The following is an 18,819-nucleotide window of genomic DNA, read 5'->3' as shown; positions in this document are numbered from 1 at the left end:
AATCAGTTGAACACTTTACATGGGACTAAACAGGCAGTCCTAGAAAACTGGAAGATAGTAGTGTTTAAACCAATGTGGACTCTGGGGCACAATTCAAGTGGTTTCAGAGCGGAGCAGTATTAGCAACTGTGGTAGGTACCACTCTTATGATATTTTAGCATAGAATATGCCTGTTTCCTGCCCTTATCCAAAAATCTGTAAAGAGTTAAACTAAAGAGTTTCAGACTAATATCATTGGCAGAGAATACTTCAAGATATCCTAATACTGATGGTATCACATGGTTATTAGTTATTAGACTCAAATCTTATGCTCAAGAAAATTACTTTAAGAAAAGGCCTGATGCTTAGTGCAATAAAGGGTGTGCTGTCATCAGGCAAGACACCACCTAGCTCATCCTTCAACCTATAAAAGAAGAATGCCCAAGGGATTTCCTACACCTGAAAGTAAACTACAAAGAAAAGTTGTACAAATTCAACTCAATAAGGAATTCATGCTGCAGTCCAAACAAGCAGAACTTGGCAGCATTGGACACAAACTCCTGACTTAGAGTTATGAAAGGCACAGGAGTATAAGGGTTGTTGAATTTTCCTCCATGGTTAGACAAAGCCACTGAGGTCAAGAGTGTAACATGAGAGTTTGTGCATAGAAGACTGGAGAGGTCAATGCAAGAATTTGTCAAGGTGAATCTTAGATTCTTTTTTGTTTCTTTTTTGGAGACCCGAAGATGTTGGAGATGCTAAAGCTATGGAATGTCTGCTGATAAAAACTGCAAATAGGCCAAGAGAGAAAGGGGTCAACAAAAATTAATGGACAAGGAAGAAAATATTACTTAAGTACTAAAGAAAGATTACTTAAGTACTTTGACATCAGGTTTAAATTTAAAAGATTTTAAGTTTGCCCTGATAGGTATTGGTCCAGGATTGGTTTAAGTATTTCCTCACAATGCCTAACTCCCTACCATTTCAAATGGTAACACATATTCTATACCATTGTATGTTAGAAGTACGTAATTTACATTTTTATTTTACATGGAGTTGCAATTAAAAGATTGCCTTGAGTCTCAGAAGAGACTTCAGGTTTGGACTTTTAAATAGTCTTGAGACTGTGAAAGACAGTGGGGACTTTTGATACTGGGTTAAGTACATTGTGTCAACAAGTATATTGGGGCCACAGAGTAGAATGTGATGATTTGAATGAAAATGGCCCTCCAAAGCTCACATATTTGAATGCTAGGTCCTTATTGTGTGGAATTTTTTAGAAGAATTATGTGGTGTGGCTTTGGAGAAGATGTGCCACTAGGAATGGGCCTTGAGGCTTTAAAGCCTCATAGCAGGCAAGGCTTCTCTCTCTCTCTCTCTCTCTCTCTCTCTCTCTCTCTCTCTCTCTCTCTCCCTCTCCCTCTGTGCCTCCAATTTGCAGCTGAGATGTAAGCTCTCAGCTACTGCTCTAGCACCATGCTTGTCTGCCTGCCACTATGCTCCTACCGTAATCATCATAGACTCAACCTCTGCAATTATAAGCAATCCTTCAGTTAAATGCTTGCTTGCATAAGCTGTCTGTGTCATGATGTGTCTAAACAGCAATGGAACATTAATTAAAACAAGGTGATTGCACTATCCACTTATGATTCTTAGATGTCTGTATGCTTTTAGAATCAACCTACATCAGTTTGTCATCGTCACTTCTTATTTACCTTAACAGAAACATCCTAAAGTTCATACAAGTTATACATAACAACTCTGAAATTATTTGAGAGAAAAATAGGGCACATATAAAAAAATTGACTTGGATTTTATGTAAAAATATATTAAGACAAATTTGTGCAATACTCTTATTTGGAGTTCCAAAGTTATTTTTAATTCATGAGCACAGAAAAATTATCTCATAATAATATTAGTAAAAAGGGGTAACATCTTTTAATCATATAATTGTTTATTTATTTCCTGGCCTGTACCTAGAGAGTTTCAGGCATTTCTACCCATTGCCCCCTCTCCTCCCCACTCCCTCTTCTGCTGAATTCCTTCTTTCCAGTAACTTCTTTCCACATTTCACTTGCATTTTTATAACTACCGAATTTCTTCATTGACAATTTAATACCCATATATCATTCATTCTGATTACTCTTACCACCACAACCGCTCTAGTTATTGTCCCACGTGTATTTTAAAAAAAAAAAAAAGTCCATAACATCAGTGGAATGGGCCTGGAGTTGGCCTTGCTTTCATCTGAACCTTGCAGAAATTGAGAGACTTGCCCAAGCTTACTGAGCCATCAAATTACAGACCTAGATCTTCAACTTCTGATTTGCATAATGGCAAGTCCTGTAACTGTTAGCCATGTTCCTCTCCATTTATTTGTCTAATTTCTTTTTTTTAATATTTTTATTAGGTATTTTCCTCATTTACATTTCCACTGCTATCCCGAAAGTCCCCCATACCCCCCCCCCCCGCAATCCCCTACCCACCCACTCCCAATTTTTGGCCCTGGCATTCTCCTGTACTGGGGCATATAAAGTTTGCAAGTCCAATGGGCCTCTCTTTCCAGTGATGGCCGACTAGGCCATCTTTTGATACATATGCAGCTAGAGTCAAGAGCTCAGGGGTACTGGTTAGTTCATGATGTTGTTCCACCTATAGGGTTGCAGATCCCTTTAGCTCCTTGGGTACTTTCTCTAGCTCCTCCACTGGGAGCCCTGTGATCCATCCAATAGCTGACTGTGAGCATCCACTTCTGTGTTTGCTAGGCACGGTAGAGTCTCACAAGAGAGAGCTCTATGTAGGTCCTTTCATCAAAATCTTGCTAGTGTGTGCAATGGTGTCAGCGTTTGGAAGCTGATTATGGGATGGATCCCCGGATATGGCAGTCTCTAGATGGTCCATCCTTTCGTCACAGCTCCAAACTTTGTCTCTGTAACTCCTTCCATGGGTGTTTTATTCCCAATTCTAAGAAGGGGCAAAGTGTCCACACTTTGGTCTTCGTTCTTGAGTTTCATGCGTTTAGCAAATTGTACAAACTCAAAGACAAAAGCCACATGATCATCTCGTTAGATGCAGAGAAAGCATTTGACAAAATCCAACACCCATTCATGATAAAAGTCTTGGAAAGATCAGGAATTCAAGGCCCATACCTAATTTCTTTTTATTTTCTTGAACAATCCGTTCAAGTGGGAAATAAGTCACTTACATGTCTAAATCCTGGTTTCTTCACATATAAAATTGGAGTAATAATAGTGCTTTTCTCACAGGGTAGAATATTCATGAGATATAAGTAGGACAGTATGGAAGTCCTTGGACATGAGTCCTGGATTTTCTTTTTTTTTTTTTTTTCAATTTTTTATTAGATATTTTCTTCATTTACATTTCAAATGTTATCCTGAACATCCTCTATACCCTCCCCCTGCCCTACTCTCCTAACAACCCACTTCTACTTCTTGGCCCTGGCATTCCCCTGTACTGGGTCATATAAAGACCAAGGGGACTCTCTTCCCAATGATAGCTGAGTAGGCCATTTTCTGCTACATATGCAGCTAGATGCATATGCCACCAAGATTTTGCTGAAAGGACTTTTATATAGCTGTCTCTTGTGAGACTATGCCAGTTCCTGGCAAATACAGAAGTGGATGCTCACAGTCATCTATTGGATGGAACACAGGGCCCCCAATGGAAGAGCTATAGAAAGTACCCAAGGAGGTGAAGAGGTCTAACCAGTACCCCCAGAGCTTGTGCACATATTCTAACAGCTGTAACTAGTAATAATTTTGTTTAGAAATTTTGCTATGTTTTATAATATCCTCTGAAGTTTATTGATATAGTAAGTTTAAATAGCATTCTAATATACAGAGCTATTCCTGTTTAAAACAAAATATGAGTCAGAACTCCAGTTTAGGTTTCAAATTGTCATTAAGTATCTATATATCCAGATTTCTGAACTTAGATTCTACTTCCTTCATATTAATAATAGGAACCTAGTGACTGTTGAGATTATTCCTCTATGAAAATAACTTTAAAAGTATTATAACTCCTAAAATCCAAAGAATCATGAAATATATTAATTCTGACTGGAATTGCTGTTTTGGTTACATGAAATTATTTTAAAGTTTGAAATTATAATATATATATATAATTTTTATATATGTATTATATATAAATATATACATATATATATGTATATATTATTTTTTATATATATATATATAATAAATAGTCAAATACTAAGTGAATTTTAAAAGTTTTTCTATGGATATTTTAAATATTTTTAGAGAAGCTCTATGAATCTGAAAACTACAATACTCTGTCATGCAGTGGTGGCACACATGTTTAACTCAGAACTCAGGAGGCACAGGTAGGCTGATCACTGTCAGGTTGAGGCCAGCCTGGTCTACAAAGTGAGTTCCAGGACAGCCAGGGCTATACAGAGAAACCCTGTCTTGAAAAAAACAAAACAACAACAACAACAACAAAAAAAAAAAACCAAAAAAAAAAAATCAAAATAAAACTCAAACAAACAGAAACTAACAACAGAAAAAAAAAATCCAAACTAAACAAACAAAAAACACTGCAACTCTCTTTGGTCATTTGAACTTGTAAAACCCAGCAATGAGGATTAGTTGACTATTTTGTGTACCATAGGAATGATTTTTTTTTGTTTGCCTAGAAATATAGACCTAAATTTCAATGTACAAAATTAAGGAAATGATTCTCTTTCTGTTGCATTCAGTAAAGCCAAATAAGACATATTTTTATAATGTTGTTCTGCCAAATCTCTCCACTCCATGTTCCAATGTGCTCCATGGTTATACTAGTGATGGCTGAAGTAATTACAGGCTTATTTTCACTGTCACCAGCTGGTTCTCTCTCTCTCTCTCTCTCTCTCTCTCTCTCTCTCTCTCTCTCTCTCTCTCTCATTTTCTCTCTCTCACACACACACACACACACAGAGACAGACAGAGACAGACAGAGACAGAGACAGAGAGAGAGGAGACAGAAATAGACAGAGACTTTGGAGTTGGAGAAATATCTTAGTGGTTAAAAGCACTTGCTGCTCTTACAGAGCACCTAGGTTCAGTTGCTGGCACCCAGGTGGTAGATTGATATCATCTGTAAGTCCAGTTCCCAGGGCTCTGGTGTCTTCCTTGGGTTTCTTCTGGCACCAATCATCCATGTGGTGCACATATATACATGCATACTGGCAAAGCATTTATACACATAACCAAAAAATAAACAACTTTAAAAATAATGTCTTTTCTCATCAAATGAGCTTCCATGTCCTCAGAACCTATCATTTAGATCTACTATGTTCTCTCTCCATGAAGTATTTTTATTCTATTATGGACACGGTCAGACTTGGGTTTGTATACTGAAGTTCTCTACGATACTTTAGAAGACAGTGAGGATAGAATTCCATTATTGTAGCCCATCAACTGAGTCTCACCAGATTCTTTGAGAAAATTCAGGGAAGATGATATTAGCAGTGAATTTTGAAAACTTAACAACTATCCTTTTGTTTTCTTCATCTCCCACTATTGCCCTGCTCTGGTCATTGGCTCTAGGAAAGTTAGAATTATTATAGTAGAAATGTAAGAAGAAACAAGCATTATTTGAATATGTTTACATGAATATTATTTGCATCTATAAATAGCAAAGGAAGGCCTAGCGGATATCTGTGTAGACTTAATGTCACATGATTAGATTGGGAAAAGAATGTAGTTGGGAGCAAAGCCAGAACTGAGAACAATGGAGGGAGGTAAACTGGAAGTTCAGGCTTGGGAAGAGAAAAGGCTTGGCCTTTAAGAACCATATAAGGAACTACTTCAGGCAGTGTAATGAGCAAGCCACCTCTAGTTCACTGACAGAGTGTAAAGGGGAGCTGAGCTCAAGTCCCATAAATAAATTGATGCACTAAAAATGACATCAGCACAGAAGAATCCTTGATTTGTGGTCTAAGCTGGAAGATGTAATCATGCATAGGACAGGAGTCTCACAGACAGGAGAACCTGTGGGTGCTGGAGAACACACAGGCATGGTACCTTAGGCAGAAACAAACACACAGAGAGAAGAGAGGAGGGAGAGAGGGAGGGAGAGGGTGAGAGGGGTAAAGGGAGGGGAAGGGGGAAGGGGAGAGGGGGAGGGAGAGGGAGAGGGGAAGAGGAGAAGGGGGAGGGGGAAGGGAGAGAGAGAAGGGGAGGAGGAAGGGGGAGGGAGAGAGAGAGGAGAGAATGAACCATGGTATTCTGTTCCCAAATAAAGTGGAAAAGGCAGACTTCTTTTTGCCCATAGAGGCAGGTGTGGTGAAGGATAATGGCCAGTTCCAAAGTGTCAGTAGGAATGGAAAGGACAAAGTGTACACCTATTACACTAATGTGATTCTTCTTCACATGGACTCCTTTTCTAACAAAACTTTACCATGCTATTTACTACTAAACTCCCAGCTTCCATATGCTGATGCCCATATGATATCTTCAACAAAAAGGAAAACAAAACTTCCTTTTAATATTTTTGAGGAAAACAAACAGAAATGTACAAGAGAGAAAGAGAATCCTGTTATTGGGTTCATGTATCAACCTTGTCATGTTCTCATTTCTAGAATAAATACAATGGCTAACAAATATTGTTTATTCAGTAATCTAGAAGTACTGTTTTATTCTGATTAGAAAATGTTTTTTAGAAACATAAATATATAAAAAAGAACAATCAAATATAAGTCTAATGTAGATGAATTGTACATGTACATATACAGACATTTCCACATTTGTGCAGCGGTAGTCCATATTTTAAGTACATTTATTGATTGTTTTGTAATTATATAACATATGCTTTTTCTCATTTTAAATAGTGTAATAATTGACAAAAATGCCTACATCATTGACATGCCATGATTTATTTAAAACTTAACCTAATATAACAATACGCTATTTCCACTTTCATCATAATTGATAATGTGAAGAGGATTATAATGGTTATATAAACTCTTTCGTTTCTTGAGACAAAATACTAAAAATGAAATGACTATTTTGAAGGATTTATTTTTTCAATTTCTTGTTAATATTACAAAAATATCATTCAAAGAAGTAAGCATTCAAAATATTCCTGGACTTGTAATGTGTTCTCTTAAAACTTTGCCAACAGTGTATTCCCTATGAATTATGTATATTTATTTTATTTTAAGCTATTGATGGCTTTGTGCTTTCAATTCTTATTTATGCTTCTTGCGAGACTGATCACTTCATTGCATGGGGTCATTTCTTTTCCCTCATGACATGCCTTTTTATATTTACTCTGTAGGAATTCTGTGATAGAATACTTTTTGTTTTTAGTTGATAGACATGGAACAGAATTATTTGTCAGATATGCTACAGATATTTTTTCTTTAATTTTATTCATAATATTTGATACCTTTGATCTTTGAATTAAATATTCCAATTTACTGTGATTTTTCATATTCTTCTTACTTTATACATAGGACTTCTCTTTCTTTGGCACCAACCTTTAACGAACATATCATGAAGATTTACTACACAGAATAATAAAGAAGTTTTCCTTGGCTTTCTAAACTGATGATTGTGGACTGATAAGATGGCTTAGGGGACTGAGGCTATTGCTGCCCACACATGATATCCTCACTTCCATTTCTGAAACCCATGTTGTGTAAAGAGTGAACAGATTTTCAAAAGTTGTTCTCTGGTCTTTACACACACACAATGTTACATGCATACATGTACGCAGGTGTGTCTGTGTACATGTGTGCACACATGCAAACACACACATGCACACACCCATATACACACACACTAAATAAATGAAGTATAATCTCAAAACATTAAAATGGATTATTTAAAGCAAAAAAGAATATATGTTCATTTTTAATATTTAGTGTTTCAACTTTAAGAATCTTTTTAGAATAGAACAGATAAATCAATTTCATGAAATAGCCAACAGACACATCTGTTGTCTACAGTCAGTAGTCGGTGTTGGGTAGTATTTAGTGTCAGAGGCTACCCAATCAGAATTTGGCATGGATTCCAGATTTGTTGCTGCAAAGCTTTCTGTGTTTGGGAGTTTTATTTTTATTTATTTGAACCTCCTTTTTTCAATCTGTTAAATGGGACATGTAGTACCTTCTATTATTTGGATACATTGTAAACAGTATATGCAATATGAGAAGAAGTTGCTACAAGGGGCTTGGCCCTAAGAACTGACTATATACCAGTTGAAATTATTAATTATGACAGTTCCTCAGTTAATCTAGGATGCCACAATTCTTTATTAAATATATTACAGATATGATTTCCATTTATTTAAATTTTGTAAGCATTATTCATCTGTGTGTATATGTGTGGGTCCATGTTTGCCATAAAATGTATATAGAGATCAGTGTATAATTTTCAAAAGCTGGTTCTTTTCTTGAACTCTGGCCACCAGACAAAGTGGCCAGGAATTAACCAACTCAACTATCTCACTTCCCACTCCTCCTATTTCTAACTATTATATTTCTAATTACTAATATCTCTATTATTACACTAGTGTACAGAATGCATTGCTATCAGCATATTCAAGAAATTATTTTCCATCAACAAGAAAATGTATTTCCCATTAATATTTTCTGCTTATACATTTCCATCTATTATTATTAATTTTCTAGGTGACCTTGAAGGATTCTTTTTCATGTTCCAAAATTCAGTTGGTTGGGTTTTGTACTAGAGTATAATTAACATATAAATTGATTCCATGATTGTGTGACTGAAGCATCCCATTTAAAAGACTCTGAGAACTATATAATTTTTCAAATTTACTTTACACAAGCATTCAATGCTTAATATTAGATGGTTTCATTGTGTAATGTGCAAACTGAGGTGATGAATCTCAAATGTACTAGTGTGTGGAAGTAGAAATTGTGGGACATAATTAACAGAAGAATCTTTGTTACACAACTAGTGTTCTAACAAGAAGAGACATTACACAGAGTTTTTCTATGTAGATTCAGAAAACATCTGCAAATCAGGAAGAATGTCCTCACTGGACAGTGAACCTAATACCTCTATATGGCTCCTGAGACTCCAGGCCTATTAGAAATTGATGTCTATTATTTAAACCATGCAACCCATATGTATCTTCTAGCATCCTGACAGACTGAGGCATAACATCAGGATCAGTTAGGTTTTAAAATATTTCTTAATTGTCTGATGAGACACTTTGCACTTAAAGCAATAGCAAAGGAAATTCCAGACATGGCATCTTACATACCAAGTTACTGCAGTATTTCAATCAATTAGTCTTAAAAGTAGTTGCCTCTGATCCTATCGAAGGAACACTGTTTGTACTTAAACTTATTTGGTTAAACCTCCTAGATTTAAAACTACACTAAGATAATCTCAACTTTTTTGTATATATATTTATAATTTTGCACAATAATTATGTTTTAAAGTCCTTGCTCCGTGATGAAAAATGCAAAAGAAAATAGTTATAATCTCAAAATATCTTGATAGTGCATATCAAATCACAAATATGAAATTAAACCCCTACTCTGAAAGTACCTGCACAAATAGAAATATTCTTAGCACAAAATATGGTAGGAAAGAAAATAAAATGCCTGATTAACTGAATACGTGTTTCTCTTTTGAATCATGAAAATGTAACTAAATATGACTGTGTATACAGTGAATGTTAATATCACCTACCGATGTACAAAGATATTGTTTAAAAAGGTTGTCTGGAACCTTAGGTTAACTAACCAGTTTTCCAGTGTGAGGGCCCTATTGCAATAGCCATATCTCCATTCTCCAATAACAGCCTACTTGGCTACCTTTATACCATTTAACCTTTATACCTTTATACCATTATAACTTTAGATGTAAGTTATAATGATAAAATAATTGTATGGAATCTATTGCTAAATACAAGTAAGCAAACTGAATCAGCCTTTGTTCAGAAAGTAATTCTGATCAGTTGCTAGTAAAGAAGCTATGACATCTTTGTGTGTATTTAAATGGCCCTGCTATTAAAGGAATAAACCAATTAATTTACAAGACAAAAGAATGTGTTGAAATGATATCAGGAAGGAAATAGAACAGATAGCATCAACTTTCCTCACAGCGTCCCTCCAGTAGCTATCTATAAAGAATACATGTATGAGTATGGAAGAATATGGTAGTAAGGTTGAGATACCTTCTTCCAGTCCCCAACAGAGAAATCTAATATTTAAGAGTAAGAGAAATGGTTTCACTCTGTTTTGCCCTTTTTCCAGACCAGCCTAGAACCTGAAACAGAAGATTCCCTCAGACCCAAGGGGAAAAGATACTGGGAAGCACATTTTCCAAACTTTTAGGACCCTTCATAGAAGGATATTTTTTGTCTTGTTGTGTGGGAGGCAATGGAGCATCTTCTTAACTAGATGGCCAAGTGGCAATTAGTTATTAAGATTAGAAACAGTGGTGGGGATCACAGTAACTGTTGTGAAAATATAGATGCTTACCTCCCTTCCATCCAACACAGGGACCAGGCCACAAAGTCTCACTATCGCATTGGTCCACAGTTAGCAAGTCTGCCAAACTTGAGTCTGTCATGTTCCTTGCCCAGCCCCATCCTGTCCTTAAGGTAGCTCAAGATCAAAAGTCCAGTATGTGAGCAAGTATCTAAGACTCTCCACCTTTCCCATCCCAAATGCCAGTCAGCAACATGGTTGCAAAAAAACCTTGGTGTTCTAATTAATACTGCCACAAGCCTAAAGCCAAGGGCACGTCTACAACTAAATGTAGATGTATTCATTAATACATAGATACACACATATACATATATGCATGTAATGCCAATTAATTTTAGAAGGCTATTAATTTGGAAGAAATTTAAAGGAGATATATAATGGTTTAGAGGGATGAAAGGGAAGGGGGTAATGATATGACTCTATTGTAATCTCAAAAAATACAAATATAAATAAATGTGGAGCAAACATTTGTGAACTTACCTCACCCAAATGATGAAGCAGTGACCTGAAGGCTTTGTTCATAGTCACTGCCCAACACAGAACTTTCCTTGTTCAACTAAAAATTTCAAAGAAAATTGTGGTTCAACCAGGGAAAAATAACTTGAAATTCTAATCTGCTAAAGGCTATAACAGAACTCCAATTGGTATTCCTGAATGAGACAGAATTCATCCAGGGGCATCACATATGTCAGTTCCATCAGTGTATAGGCAGTAGCCAAAGTCAGGCTACTCAGTAGCAGAATAATAGTAGTAAATAGTAGTAGTAGTAGTAGTAGTAGTAGTAGTAGTAGTAGTAGTAGAAGTAGTAGTAGTAGTAGTAGTAACACTAGTAGGGGCCAGACTCAATGGTTAAAATCTATTGCTATCTGTCAAGGTCTGCAGAGCTGGCACTTTCCTTACATGCTCAGGCATTAATGTAAGGACACAGAGTTATGAAACCTGTCAAGTATATGCAAAACAAGCTCCCAGATGGATCACCCATTTTGTTATAAATATTATTAAGCTTAAATTTATGAAAATCAGTTCAAGTCTCTTGTCATAGTATCTTGAATCTAGAACCAAGAGAGAATTTGGAAATTTCACAAATGTTTGAAAATTGAGACTGATTATAAATATCCAAAATTTGCAGCTGAGGTGGCCACTTGGTGGATAAAGTGTTTGCTGGATAAGTATAGAGATCTGTATCAGATCCCATTACCAAACTAAAAAGCCAGGGATAGCAGTGTGTGCTATAGTCTCAGCACCAGAAGAACTTGAGGATCCCTGGAGTTATATCCATCGAGTTCCAGGTTCAGTGAGAATTACAGTGTCAAAAAATAGGAGGTATCATCTGCAAATATCGATACTTTAACTTTTCTGATTTGTATACCTTTGATCTGCTTTAGTTGTCTTATGGCTCTAGTTAGAACTTCAAGTACTATGTTGAATAGATATAGAAAAAGAATGGCCATTGTTGTCTTGACCCTGATTTTAGTGGAATTACTTTAAGTTTCTCTCCATTTAGCTTGATGTTGTTGAGTATTTCTTTTCATTTCTGAATTTGTTTCTTTGCATACTTGTCTCTCTGGTTTTTTGGCTAAGGGTTTGTCTATCTTGTTGGTTTTCTCAAAGAACCAGAAGATACCTGCACCCAACAATGGATGGAGCTTGAGGACTCTTTTGGGAAAACAGGAGGAGGAATTGTGGCCTTTAAGGAGATAGGAACTCTACTGGAAGACCAACAGTATCAACTAACCTGAATCCATAGGGCTCTCTGAGTTTGACCCACCAACCAAAACAAACACAGGCTAGACCTCTCTGCACCTGTGTAGCAGATGTGCAGCTTGGTCTTCATGTAGGTTCTGAACAACTGGAAGGGGTGTTATCACAAAAGCTGTTGCCTGTATGTGGAATGTGTTCTTCTAGCTGGACTGCCTTGTCTGGCCTCAGTGGGAGAGGGTGCAAGTAGAGAGACTTTATGTGCCATGGTGGGGGGGGGGGGTACCCAGTGGGCTGTTCCTGCTCAGAGGATAAGGGGAGGGAGGAGCAAAGAAATTTGAGGGAAGAGAGATGACCGAGAGGGAGGTCAGTTAGTCGCATGTAAAGTGAATACATTAAAAAAAATAGGATGTAGAAAACTAAGGAAGACTCGTGGCATCAACCTTTGACCTCCACATCCATGTATAAACACATCATAAGCACTCTCCCGAAGACATGCATGCACATGTACACACATGTACACATACACACATGTATACACACATGTGCAAACACACGACTGATTTCAAGGAAATAATCTACCAGTATACTTCTAAGAGTTAAAAATAAGGAACAAAAAAACAAACCCAAATCAAAAGAAGAATGAAACTAAAAAGATGATTTGAAATGATTCATGGAGATAATGGCCTTGTGGCATGAGCAATAAGAGCAGTAGTGTACAGCCAGGATTGCTTCAGACTAAAAAAATGTATACACAGCAAATAAAGCAATTAACAAAGTGAAGAAATTATCTCCACAGAGGAAAGAAAAAAACTTACATGGCATGTAAAAATGAATAAACAAAATACATAAGAAACTCAATGCAACAGCAAAAGCAAAAAGCAAATTGAAAATCAGCAAAGGACCTAAACAGATATGTCTCAAAGAAGTCCTACACATACACGAATGAATGTGAAATCCAATTCCAGGGGGATACTATTTCACACCTCTTGGGATTGATTGTTATGGACAGAAGAAATGTGATAGCCTGGTACTATGGGTCTGTAATTATAGCTTTTAAGGAGGAAGTTGAGACTGACAGATCACAAGTTCAAGGCAAACCTGAAAAATTGAGGGAGATCCTCTTAAAATAACAAATATAAAAAGAAACAGAGTCTTCAACCAGCAACTTATGGAAGCAGATGTAGACATCATAGCCAAACACTAGGCCAAGTTAAGGGAATCCTGAAGAAAATAGGGAGAAAGGATTAAAGAAGGCAGAATGGTGAAGAACACCACAAGAAAACACGCAGAATCAACTAACCTGAGTTCACAGTGGCTTGCAGAGACTGAACAGTCAATCAGCCTGAATAAGACTGATAGGCCAGCCACATATATGTTATGTTCATATAGCTTAGTCTTCTTGAGGTAGTCCTAGCAATGGGAGCAGGGGCTACCTCTGACTCTTTCACCTGCTTTTGAGACCCTTTTCCTCTTATAAGATTGCCTCAGAGACAAAGTTCAGAGCTTAGACCAAAGAAAGGACCATCCAGAGACTGACACACCCAGGGATCCATCCCATATACAACCACCAAACTCAGACACTATTGTATATACCAGCAAGATTTTGCTGACAGGACCCTGATATAGCTGTCTCTTGTGAGGCTCTGGCAATGCCTGGCAAATACAGAAGTGGATGCTGACAGTCATCTATTGGATGAAACACAGGGCCCCTAATGAAGGAGCTAGAGAAAGTACCCAAGGAGCTAAAGGGGTCTGCCACCCTATAGGAGAAACAACGATATGAACTAACCAGTACCCGCCCCCGCCTCCAGAACTGTGTCTCTAGTTGCATATGTAGCAGAGGATGGCCTAGTCGACAATCAATGGGAGGAGAGGCCCTTGATCTTATGAAGGTCTATGCACAGGGGAATGCCAGGGCCAGGAATCAGGAGTGAGTGGGTTGGGGAGCAGGGCAGGAGACGTCAAGAAAGCAAGGGGTCGTTTGGGATAGCATATGAAATGTAAATGAAGAAAATATCTAATAAAAATCTAAAATTAAAAAAAAAGATTGCCTCTTCCAGCCTTAATATGAAGGGAGGTACCTAGTCTTGTTGGAACTTGATATGCAATGTTTGATCGATATTCCTGGAAGGCCTGCCCTTTTCTGAAGGGAAACAGAGAGGGAGTTATTTGGGGTGATGAGAGGGAGGAGGGAAAGGAAACTGTGATCAGGTTGTAATATTTGGGATAAGACTAAATTTTAAAAAATTTTAAAGACTACTTTCCTATCATGGACAAATACTCAAACCTCAGTTACCACAGAAAAGAAAACAGATAGGTAAAAGTGTTGGGGTCAACAGGAATAGAAAGTAAATTTTGTACATTACTGATGGGAACATAAATTAGTACAACCATTATTAAAATTACTACAAAAACTAAAAATACAACTATTGCATAGTCTGGAAATATCTTAAATCCATAAATAATATAAATCAATGTGTGAACAAAAATAACCATCTTACCATTATTATGCATTAGCCAAGATATACACCCAATCATGAATGAATGAAGAAAAGATAATATGTACACCATGAAATTCTATTCAGACTTTAAAAAGGGAAAAATTGCCTCATTTGCAACAATATTCTAAAATCTGGAAAACATTGCTTGAATTTAATTAAGACAGAAATGGGAAAATAAGTATCACATGAAGTCATTTATATGTAGAATCCAAAGTTTTAAATTCTTTTTCTTTTTTTTTTTTTTTTTGTACCCAAGGAGCTAAAGGGGTCTGCAACCCTATAGGAGGAACAACAATATGAACTAACCATAGTTTTAAATTCTAAGAGTAGAATGGTGCTACTCAAATATGGGGATAGGTTGGGATGTTATTACTCACAAAGGCTACAACGTTTCTGATGCAGAAAATGAGTAATCTATTGCATAGTAAGATGACTCTAATCAATAACGCATCTTTCAAAATAACAAACGGGAAAATCAAGTGGTATATAACAAAAATAAAAAAGGTAATGAGATATTCCAATTTGTTGATATAACCATACTCTACTGTATGTGTGTGTATTTGAGATATATATACACATATACATATATATACATACATATATATATATATATACATACGTATATATACATACATATATATACACATATATATATGTATATATATACACACACACACACACATATATATATATATATATATATATACATATATATATATATATATATATATATCAAATGCACTTGCATACTGTACCCATGAAGACTCAACAACGGAATTGTTTACACTAAACCTGACAATACTACACCAGTGAACATAACAACATACATATGGGAAATTCATAAAGTCATAGCCCTTGTGAATAAGCTACACCATTCGTCTCTACAAAGGGAGGAGAGTCAGATTTCTTTAGGAACTGGCTCCCTGACAGGTTTCTCAACCCTAAGTAGTCAGCCCTAAATACATGTGCATAAGGCCAAGATTAGCTAGATTCAGTTGTGTGTGTGTGTGTGTGTGTGTGTGTGTGTAAGTAAAACAATAATAATTACAGAAAAATGAAGGGGTAACATCAGGAGTTGGAGGCAAGAAAAGGAGAAGTAGAAATAGTGAAAATACCATACACTTATTGTGAAATTCTGAAAAAAAATTAATAGAAGACTATGAAGTAAAATGAGAACAAAGACATTTCATAACATGTAAATAACACCTTTGACATCTAAATTCAACCTCAGTCTTGCCAATTTTATTAAGGAAAGTCTCAAAGACTTACATGCTGATCTACTTCTTTAAAGGTCACACAATTTGGTTGTAAAGGGAGCACAAACTGATTTCTATTTCAACCTAGCTACTGTACCATCATATAAAGTTAGATTCTTTTTAAGCCAAACTAAGATTAGCATCACAGTGAGCGAAATTGCTTGTCCATCATTCCCTCCAAGTACTCTCCCTCTAGTGTTGTGTACAAAAAAAAAGTTCTAACTCTAACATTTTAAAGTGTCTGTCATTTTTGTCTCTAGGATCTTGTCCACATTTTAAATAAAAATATCAAGGCACAAAGTTCTTAGAAAACGATGATGAAAAGGGAAAAAGCCAAAAGGTGACTTCTCAATGTAACATTTAAAATTAAATGTGTTTATTGGACAGACCTATGCCTTAGCCTGCCTCAGAGATTGGCTTATTAAAATTTTCATACAGCAGAGACCTTTTCCACTCAGCAGTTTCTCCCTCTCTGCGTTAACCTTTCCCTGAAGCAAGACCATACACGACGTTGCAGCGAGAGTGTTAGAGGAAGCTTCACATAGATTAATCATGGAAAGGACATTGCATTTTCCATCAAACCAGCAGTGGTTCCTCTCTGCTGCCCACCGAGGACATGAATGACCTCACAGACAGACCCGAGCATGGGGCAGCATATCTACATTTAGTCTTACTGGGAAAATTGGACAGATACAAATGGATCTTGGCTGTTCTCTGTATTTAATAGTTACTAGATAGGAACCATATGGAAAACCCAAACAGGAGGAAAATCATTAACCCGTTCTCTTCTTCAGGAGAAGAATTGATCACTAATCTTTTTCTTACTTTACTGATGTGATTATGACTGACTATGAAAAAGGAAGGTGATGACAAGATAAAATAAAGCTCTGTATTTTCACAAAAGAAGTGATAAATTCTATAAGCACTGACTGCTCCTTTGTCTGAATAAATTAGAACACATAAATTTGAGTAACATAATGCACAGTAATAAAAATTAGTGGTTCTGATAACTGAACTGATGGTTGTACAAAACAACAAAAATACTTTTTTTTCAAAATAGCAATTTTGTAAAACTTCCATTTTTCAAAAGGAGGTTGTGTAAAAAAATTATGCCAGTTACCATGTTCATTGTATGGTTTCCTGTCAAGATTTTATAATGTAATAGAAACATCAGATACATACATGTCATCTTCTGCATCCTCCTTTGGTATGTTAGTTCCTGTTATTAACACTATTCCAAAAAGCAATGGAGCACGAGCCTACCTGTGCAACTATTCAAAGATTTCTCTCATCTTACCATCTTTTATAATAAAATGAAGATTCAACCTCACATAGTCAACACATAGTTCAGCCTAGACCTGAATGTTCCCCCATACTCTCCACAGCTCTTAAAACACACAAGCTATCATTGAGCTATGTATATTAAGTCATTTCACAGACATTTCCCATATGCAAAAAGAAAATATCCCATCCAAAGTAAAATTAATGTCTGTATTAAATGCGTACTTCAGCTCATAATTTCCATTCTAGTATTTTGCAAGTAAATTAATGACTGTCATTGAAATTTTGCTTCACTAGTCAAACTTCCAAGCTAAATTTCTATTTATCACTTTCTTACAATCAGTTAAAACTGTTCAAAATATTTTCAACCTAGTTAAACTCTCAGTGATTTGATATTATAATAATTTTATACATGGATCATATGTATTAAAGAATATGCCACCACCCTTGGAGCCTCTGAAAGTAAACCATTCACAGGCTAGGACTCTAGTTGGATTCCCATGGCTCTTCACAAACTCCTATATGAAGGTAAACAAAGACCTAAAATTGGGAAAGGCAAATGACACTTACATTGCTGCTCTTCACTGTTGTCCCCACAGTGGTCTGTAAAGTCACACACATAGTCAGAAGGCAAAGAGACTCCATTACTGCACTGAAAGGCTTGGACTCCTTGCTGACTCAATGGAGAAATAGAAAGACAGACAGTCCAAAGGAAACAAAGAGATCCATGCATTGAGAAGGCTGACACAGCAGCCTTGGGGAGAAACATTCCTTGGTGTTGGGAGTGCAAAGTCAGTCACTTATAAAATCAGTGATCATAACTTCAAGTTGTTATTTTCTCTCTTGTTTTCCAGATTTTTCTCCTGTGAGTGTGCACCCCAGTTCCTGTGAAACTGCTTTACAGATGACTCTCCAGGCTGTAACTTAATCTTTCAGAGGAAGGACTTTAGAAAATATTTAACTTGAGTAATTGCACCACATTTGAAGCTAGCTGAACATGGCTGTTTATAACGCTGTGTATAGTTTTATGACCTTGTTATCTACTGAAAGAAAAAGTCAAAAACAAAGAGCAAATACACAAATGGCGGACTGTAATAAAGTTGTAACTAATATATGGACTTTCTTTTTTTTTTAAATGTATTTTCTTCAATTACATTTCCAATGCTATCCCAAAAGTCCTCCCCCCGACTCCCCTGCCCACCCATTCCCATATTTTGGCCCTGTCATTCCCCTGTACTGGGGCAATATATGGACTTTCTATCTTTATTCCTATGTAACCCCTCACATGTATATTTAGGGCATTACTATCAGACCAGATTTTTAGAACCACTGAATAAAATTATGTTCCTCCCAGGTTGCAATCAACTCAGGACCTTGGACATACTAAACACATTTCTACCATGAATATGTGTATTTCATTTTATTTTGCTTTTTTTCAAAAGATATTCTCCCTACATAGCCTAGACTAGGCTTGCATTCCTAATCCATCTGCTTCACCCTCCCAAACTCTAAGAGTATAGTAGAAGATATAGATAAGTTTGTGGTCAGGAATTTGAATTCACATAGCCCATTGATGAGGATATTACTATTTGTTTCTACTGTG

The 18,819-nt window shown here is 36.4% G+C and overlaps 1 protein-coding gene across 1 annotated transcript in view; it reads right to left on the bottom strand.

The window, feature by feature from the left end:
* Positions 1–18,138, bottom strand: part of Malrd1 (MAM and LDL receptor class A domain containing 1) — a 729,079-nt gene extending 710,941 nt beyond the window's left edge. Inside the window, exon 1 of the mRNA NM_001310455.1 lies at positions 17,787–18,138. Within this exon, the coding sequence (NP_001297384.1) occupies positions 17,787–17,985 (199 nt within the window). The 5' untranslated portion in view covers positions 17,986–18,138. The remainder of the gene's footprint in view (positions 1–17,786) is intronic.
* Positions 18,139–18,819: the final 681 nt, after the last annotated feature.

Source organism: Mus musculus, chromosome 2, assembly GCF_000001635.26.
Source record: "Mus musculus strain C57BL/6J chromosome 2, GRCm38.p6 C57BL/6J".
NCBI classification, from domain to species: domain Eukaryota; kingdom Metazoa; phylum Chordata; class Mammalia; order Rodentia; family Muridae; genus Mus; species Mus musculus.
The sequence above is the reverse complement of the archived record's forward strand: the minus strand, read 5'-3'. Positions and strand labels throughout refer to the sequence as shown.